An 8,326-nucleotide genomic window follows, 5' to 3' on the forward strand; every position below is an offset into this window, starting at 1 on the left:
CTCAGCCGCTCCTCATAAGACACGTTCTCCAGACCCCTCACCAGCTTCGTTGCCCTTCTCTGGACACGCCCCAGCACCTCAACGTCCTTCTTGTAGTGAGGGGCCCAAAACTGAACACAGTATTCAAGGTGCGGCCTCACCAGTGCTGAGTACAGGGGCACGATCACTTCCCTACTCCTGCTGGTCACACTAATTCTGATACAGGCCAGGATGCCATTGGCCTTCTTGGCCCCCTGGGCACACTGCCGGCTCATATTCAGCCGGCTGTCGACCAACACCCCCAGGTCCTTCTCTGCTGGGCAGCTTTCCAGCCACTCTTCCCCAAGCCTGTAGCGCTGCATGGGGTTGTTGTGGCCGAAATAAGGAATTACAAAGGCCAAAATGAGACTGAATCCAAAGGACTACCAATAGCACATAAAGTACCACAATGCCTTCAAATTTAAATATACAACATATTACACTGAACATCTTTGCACTTTTGAAATAACTTACATTTTTGAGATTAAGACAAATACCCATATCACAGAAATTGTAAGAATCACATACTGGATCAGAACACTCACCCACATAAACCAGCATATCACGTCTCCAGTAACAGACAATAGGAGGACACGATATTTCCCAGAAATTCTCTTTGGTTCCAACAGCCCAAATATTACAGGTAGTGATCTTTTTTAAGTGAAGAAGGATGCCTGTCATTATCTTCAGTTAAATACTCAGGAATTTCAGGGAGGCAAGGAACTCCGCCCCCCCCCCCCCCCTCTTTTTTTTATATTGGTTTCTCCTGAGGTTTTGACTAATTTTTGACATCAGTATTTAAATGTTCAGAGTTCAGTATTTCCACAAGCAGTCACACAGAAATAATTTCAGTCATGTGAAAACCACAATGACAGGCACAGTGAAAGTTATTTGCCATTCATGTGCCAGCCTTCATGGGAAACAGAACATCAGTTCCTTGCACTTGGACATGAAAAAGTAAGATGCACCTTGGCAAGTTACTTCTTAACCTAGTAACAGCAACCACAAAGTACTTTTCTCCACAAACAGAAAATGAGGTACTAACCTTCCTTTTCAAGAAGTTGTAACACAAAGATAGAAGGTTCTATTGGTGTAGAGCATTCATGTAACTATGTTTCTCAATTTCAATAAGCAACCAAGGCAACTGGTTATTTCTTACTAATATGACAACTAGCTAATCTTAGGGTAGCCCATCAGTCTAAATCCTACTACTAAAGCAGACTCTTAACTTTTCAAATCAGGTGCAACAGCACCTTTTTTTTGCCCAAATTATTGCTTGTTTTCTACTATTTGATTAAAATACCTTCAAACTTCCCATACCACGCTGTCAAGTGAAACTTATCTTTGAGTTTCACAGACTGGCTGCTTCTTACAATCCATCTACATTATTTGTGCTTCAATATGTAGAAACACTTAAAAAACCCCATACCTGTAATGAGGTAATGGACCCTGTGTGTCCATGGAGGACCGCGACTGGTGCACAAGTTCTCAGACACCACACTCTGATCATTTTATCACAGCTTCCAGCTGCAATCATAGTGTTTTCATAATTGACAGCCATATCGGAAATCTCTGCTGAATGTCCTCGTAATGTGGCAAATAACCTGCCATTATGAGTTGACCAAATCTTTACCAAACAGTCATCCGAGCCCTAGAAAGAAATATTTATTATGCTCAGCAAGGATTTTCAAAGACATTCAGGAAAGTTTTAGGTTTCCTTTAAAGAACCTAACTATGTTTTTCCACAGCTTGGTAAATTACACTTCTATTTAAAACTATGTATGCTACTTAAGCTGAAAGAAATAAAATCATACGACCAACATTAAAAAAACCAAATGTTCACTTACGGTTCAGGATTACACTGCGATCACCACAGATCTATACCATATAATGCAAAAAGTCTGGAATAAGTTTGAGGGGATTCCTTACAGTAATGGCAAGGGCCAATGAAAGTATTGTTCTGTAAAAGCAATCTCTCCTCTGCCACTTCATAAAGAATATGAGATATGAGATATGCTTACCATCAAACTACATCACTGAATAAAGCTCCTACATCAGTATCTGGTCAGGTGTTGACATTAAGTACAACAATTTCTTGCATGCTTCCCACCTTTAATTACATCAAATTGTTCTACTTAAGCACTGTGATGGCGCTAATCAGCTACATTTTACCACTGCTGATATCCACCTGCAGAAGTTTTATCATAACATGCATTTCAAAACTCTCTTCCTTGCATCCATCTAGAACTATATTCAGATCTATTTAATCAACTCACAGTAAATATTCTGTGTCCAGTCCTATCGAATGCAACACAATATACAGAAGAAAGATGGCCAAGAATCCGTCTGTGCATCTTGACATGCTGATACATACTTCCTGGAAATGAAGTACTGAACTTTGCATATCCAGTTAATTGTTTTGCTCGATGTACTTCCACTAGAACACAAAGAAATCAAAGAATGAACATATTGATGTTTAAACCAGGTCTATTCTAAAACATGATTTTATTTAACTTCCATTAATATATTACTTAAGGACTTCCTAGGAGTGACTTTCAGATTTCATAAAGTCAGGTTTTGTTTTATTTGCAATTTTTTCTATGTATAAAACCAAGACAGTATTTTAAACTCGCTCCAATCAAAACTTCAGTCTCTAAATAAGAAGTGCTAAATGTTATCTTTCTTTTCCCATGGCTTTCTATACCTTAAATCGTACAAGAGTCCTTCTATCCAAAGGAGAATGATTTGTATTTTCTGTAAGTTTATCTACTTAATACAGGGGCTTTATAAAAGAAAAATGTCATCTAGAGGATACTGCCTCACTAGTGCTGTGAGCAGACCTTTGTACCCAATAGAGAACTCCCGTGAAGTCATATGAAGTTCTCCAGATAAGCCTCCAGATCCAGTTCTGAGGTGCAATTTTCAGCATTGTAGCAAGGCCAGTATCAAGATACGCATCCTATGCTCACAGCAGCAGTGATGAGTGTTGAAAAGAGCTTACCAAGATTTGGTGGTGTGCCATAGTTCACAGGGATTTCAGGAGGTCTTCCTCTATGAAGAGCAGCAAATGCAGAGCCCTTCCAAACAGTGTTCCTGCAATCTTTAAAACCAATTGGTTGAAGTTCGTCATAAGTACATGTTAAAAATGCCAAGAGAGCTGCAGTTCCAAAACACAGTAAAGAACATATCTATAGGTGGTCTCAAACACAGTATTTAAACAGCTGAAAAAATAGGAACACCAAATGCTCCAAAACTTTTCATGAACAGTGTAGCGTCAGAGGAGAGAAATATCCATTTAATATAGTAACAGAAGGAGGAAAAAAACCCAACACAACCAACCACCAAACTTTGAAATTACTCCTAAATAGTGATGCCCCTGCAGTTCCCGTAATACAAAACTAACTCTTCAACTGCATTTTTCCTACTCGTTCCCAGTGCAAAGCATTCAAGATTTTTAACATTTTCATGAATATATATTCATAAGTATTTATTGAATATTTATTAGTATGAAATTATTTAACTAGATGATCTCAAGAGGTCTCTTCCAACCTGACAATTCTGTGATTCTTAAAAAAAAATTCCCACACTGACAGTTATTTTGACACACTCATGCTGAAATAATTGCAATCCTGATTTTCAGGATAGAACAGTCACTGTCATTCAGCGTGCATCCTTTAAAGCAGTTAGGACAGGCAACTGAAAACACAATAGTATCCCATAAACCAGTCCCACATCATAGCATCTAGCTACCCAACAGAACATCATACAAACACATGAACACCCCCCTCCCAGAAACATTCAAAGAGGTAAGTCTAAAGCTAAAATCTACCCGATCAAATAAAGTGTGTGCTTATGCACTGCCAACCATTCCCTTGAAGTTACGGGCAAGGACTTTCTTCCTGCGTGTGTACACAATTCACAAGCACCGATTTTGACGCCATTTGCATTAACCAAGAAAGCTTTCAGAAAACTGGTGTTACTGTCTCACATTTACACTGAACAGAGTACAACAGCTACCGCATTCAAAACCAACACGGGCCAATATACTGCTGGGAGTGCTGGGAGATGTTGGAGAAGTAGCACCTGTGTCCTGATGATTCATTATATTGCAGTAACACTGAACACTGGCCATGTTCAGCAGCCTCAGCACTCAGAGTTACAGTAATTCTTGTGATGCAACGTGAAACCTTCTCTTCGCAACAATCAATGTATAGTTATACCACTAATACACCGATCCCTGGTGTTTTGGTTGATTAAACACAGTACAGAAGAAGTGGGGGCCAATTTTGGTGAAAGCTCACGACTTAAGTATGCCAAAAGCCTTCACCATATACTTATGAAAATGTATCATACCCATTTCAAATAATAAACAAACCATACCTTTTGCTGTACGTAACAATGACTGTCTCCCTGCACCAAGTAAGGAATTCACTCTCGAAATGCTGGGTGGTATCTCCTTATCCAGAATAGGGCCGATACGCTTGCAAATTTGTAACAAATGGTCTGGAGCCACATGTTTGTTGGACAGCACCTGACAGAAATTCAAGTTTTAAAAATATATATGGTACATCCAGAACAGATGAGTCTAAAAGCATCGATATTCACAGGTATATTAAACTTTACTTAAATATTTTTAAGTTCAACTTACAAAACAAAATCAATTCTGTTAAGCTCTGATCTAGTAAATTCAGCAAGTGCTCTCCAAGAATGGGAGAGCTGTAGTAAAAATAACTGCAGTAAAATTACTTACTGCACATCAATATTTTACTACTGAAAGCCTGCAATATCCACACGTATGGCACCCATTTGTGTGGCACCCTACAATGAGTGTCTTTGCCCAATTCACCCAATTATTTTTATTAAAAATAAAATTCAAACCCTCGTAACTCAAGATCATGGAGAATTTTGTTGTAATCAAGCACAAGAATTTATGCAACTAGTACTTCAGTCGCGCAGTACTTGTTCAGTAAACTGCAAACTAGTAGGTTTGGGTACTATCTCTCTGGAAATAGTTTCCTTGAAGAACCAGTACTACATAGCATAAGACTGCCCTATTTCCTTAAACCAAAAGGATCAAAACAGTCATCCATCCATTCAGGAAGGATCCCATACTATCTACATCTAACAATCTAAAAAAATACACCCACACACACACTCAGAAGTCTCAGTCAAGAACAGATGTGTGTGGTTTTTGAGTATTTTTTTTTCCCCTCTTTTCTGGGAGTTCAATGAAAATAATCCTTATCTAACTATAAAGTCAATCACAATAATGCAGAAGTTAAATATGCAAAGTAGTGTTTACACAGACTCGAGTAAACCAAACCATCAGAGTCATAATTTTAAACTATTGGGGAGGTCTGAATCAGCAGGCGCAAACAGCCCCATGCTTACTCCACTCTGATCTGGCCACGTAAAAACCAGTTAGACCCAGCAGCCACAGTGCTACTTCAGCAGCCAGACTATTCCCAGCCAGTACATCCAGGAGAGGCAGAGGGCCACACCAACACAGGTATGTAGCCTCTTGCCCACATAGCTCAGAACACAGGCAGAACTAGCTCGTGCTTATGATGCTATTCCCTCAGCCTACTGACTGAACTTCGGTGAGGAAAGTCCTGACAAGGCTGATCTCGTCATCGGAACAGTGGGAATAAAAATACCACATGCTGTCACATAAGATCTGTTCAACAAAAAGTTGCCCAAATGCACACTGAGTATTGCAAACATACGATTTAAGCCACAACCTAATACTTGTTTTAATAATAAAAATCCAAGTAATGTATAAAGCTTGCAGGGGTATAGGTTGTATTCCTGGGAGGGCAGAGAGGTGGTAATAGCAGTAAAATAGTTAACGTTACCACACAGCCAAATATATCCAAGCAAATCAGCTCATCAGATGCTTAAGGTTGATTATGAGAAATATATTTGGTAATCCAAAGATTACAAAATGCACTTTTTCATCATTTCATTATAAATTTTGCCTCTTGAATTGGTATAGGGCAGTACCAGCCACGACATTCAGGACAGAAAGCTCAGCATACTTTATGCCAAGCATTATAAACCATTTTGTTTGCATGCCATCATCCGGAAGTATATATTCCAAATGCAATCCCTGATAGAAACATGCATACAAAACCTTGCAATTCATTTCCTTTTTAAGTAGTTTTACTCAGATTTTGGAAGGAATGGTTATTTTAAAGTCTTGCTCCAATTCCATGATGAACAAAGAGGAAAATAAATAATTGCACCACATGATTGCATTTGTCTGTGGTCTCTGCAAATTCAGAGTGAGACCAGTGGGACAACAAGAGGTTCCCAAAGCCCCTCAAAAGCAGAAACTAAAACCTTCAGGAAACTGATTTGGATGTTCTGAAATACTATTACCCTGTGTAGAGATTTCTTTTAAATTGTGTAGGAAAAAGAGGTAGAAGCAGCACATATTGAAGAATTAATCTGACAACTGTACATGCATAATAAACACAGTTAAAAAAACCTGTACTGAAGTGAAAAGAATTCACACATGACATCTCCCAACACCACCACTTTTCGCCAGAAGAACTGGGGTCAAAAAAACCAACCAACCAATAAAAACAACCCCAAACAATCCTTTTTAAACTTAATATTACTTTCATGTTTGCTAAATTCAAGTCAGAGCTTGAAAGTATTCCTGTTTAGCAAGACTAGGCTTTTTAGTGACTTAAAGCATTACTTTAAAACCTCATTTGCTCAACTGACCACACTGACAAGTAGAAGAAATGGATTCCAGTTTATCATTTTAAGCAGCACTTAAATAATTAAGAAAGTGTTTTAAACAAAATTTCATTCCTTCTCTATGCAAATACAATTCTGAGATCTTCAAGTGTTACACAAGAGGGACAAGGGGATTTAACTATAACAATACACAAACTGATGGGTAAGGGAGAAGTCAGTCAATCAACCTGGAATGCCTGAATCTTAGCGGGAAAAAAGCAAGAATAAACATCTGTTTAAAGAAAACATGATCAACTGCAATAAAGCAGGATAAATCCACACTGAGCAGGCACCACCAGGCCATCACTTCACAAGATTCAACTGCCAAATATACTTTGCCATTTATGAAGCAGTAAAATAAACCACCAAGAGAAAGACAGCTTTCCATTCTGAAATGGATATAAGTTAACACATTTAGAGCAAACAACATCAGCCGTAGAAGGCATAAAATACATGCTGTTAAGAGATCACTTTATCTTTCTAATATTTAGAAACAAAGCCATGACCAGTGGGCAGCCAGAGATAAAGAGCATACTCATAGGCACCAGAACTGCCAGCCCTTGATTTCTGAACAGCAATTTCATTTCCTAATCTGTTGAAGAGGACTGATGAAGGAAGCCAACCAGAAAATAAATACCGTCAAATCAAAACGCGCTTAGCAAACTTGCTCATGAAACTCTGAAATGAAACCTTGCTTTGGATTGGTTCTTTCCCATATGTAGGCAGTGGCATGTACCGATGCACAACGCCAAGCTCCACCTCTGCTATGTAAACAATATCCTCAATTTAAAACACCACTTGTGTTTTTGTTAGTCTAATGTAAAGAAATTAAAGGCCCTTTCCAAAATAACTCCAATGTCTTAACAGAGCCGGAATGAAACTGGAAGGTAAAGCTTTGGGCCTACTTTTAAAGGTAAAGAGTCTAACATCAATGTTATCATCCTAATTAAAATTAAAAAAGAAGAAAAAGTCTCACCAATTCTTCATAACTTCTATAATGCTCATTTCCTTGCCAATCCAACCTTTTAGGAAGCAACTAAATGGAGGGGGGAAAAAAAAGAAAACTGAGTGATTAAAGGGGAAGGAGGAATAGATCACATCCAGAACAACGTGTGTTGAGCGGAAAAAGTTGAGACAGGAGAGTGGAAGAAACTTGAATGAGTTGTAAAGTAAAGGAAACTTTTGACTAGAGCAAGAGAGATGATTTCATCAGAGCCCACACAGACCTGGTGCTGCTCCAGCTCCTGCACCAGCACCTGCAGAGAAAAGGGAAAAAATACTGAATTAGGGACGAGCAAGCCTCCGGCTTCTGAAGCGGCTGCTGCCGCAAAAGGGCTCGGGGGGCGGACGGGACGGGGGGACCGGCTGTTCACACCTCCCCTTCAATCCTCCTTGCGGCAGCGAACGGCCAAGGGGTCCGAGCCCGTGCGCCCAGGTGAGTGTGCGGCGCCCCCGTACTCACCTTCAGCGCTCTCCTGCAGGGCCCGGTGGTCAGGAACCGAGCTATGAGGAAGTAGAGCTCTGCAAGAGACACGGGGAGAGACGGGGGATGAGTCCAGGG

At 39.6% G+C, this 8,326-nt stretch overlaps 1 protein-coding gene across 1 annotated transcript in view; it reads right to left on the reverse strand.

Moving 5' to 3' along the window:
* Positions 1–8,279, reverse strand: part of BRWD1 (bromodomain and WD repeat domain containing 1) — a 61,833-nt gene extending 53,554 nt beyond the window's left edge. Inside the window, exons 1-7 of the mRNA XM_009282994.2 lie at positions 8,228–8,279; positions 7,992–8,021; positions 7,742–7,801; positions 4,399–4,549; positions 3,020–3,118; positions 2,295–2,455; positions 1,448–1,669 (exon numbers count right to left, since the gene is read on the reverse strand). Coding sequence (XP_009281269.1) covers positions 1,448–1,669; positions 2,295–2,390 — 318 coding nt within the window. The 5' untranslated portion in view covers positions 2,391–2,455; positions 3,020–3,118; positions 4,399–4,549; ... (1 more) ...; positions 7,992–8,021; positions 8,228–8,279. The remainder of the gene's footprint in view (positions 1–1,447; positions 1,670–2,294; positions 2,456–3,019; positions 3,119–4,398; positions 4,550–7,741; positions 7,802–7,991; positions 8,022–8,227) is intronic.
* Positions 8,280–8,326: the final 47 nt, after the last annotated feature.

The sequence above is a fragment of the Aptenodytes forsteri genome, unplaced genomic scaffold (genome assembly GCF_000699145.1).
Source record: "Aptenodytes forsteri isolate BGI_AS27 unplaced genomic scaffold, ASM69914v1 Scaffold2, whole genome shotgun sequence".
Taxonomy (NCBI): domain Eukaryota; kingdom Metazoa; phylum Chordata; class Aves; order Sphenisciformes; family Spheniscidae; genus Aptenodytes; species Aptenodytes forsteri.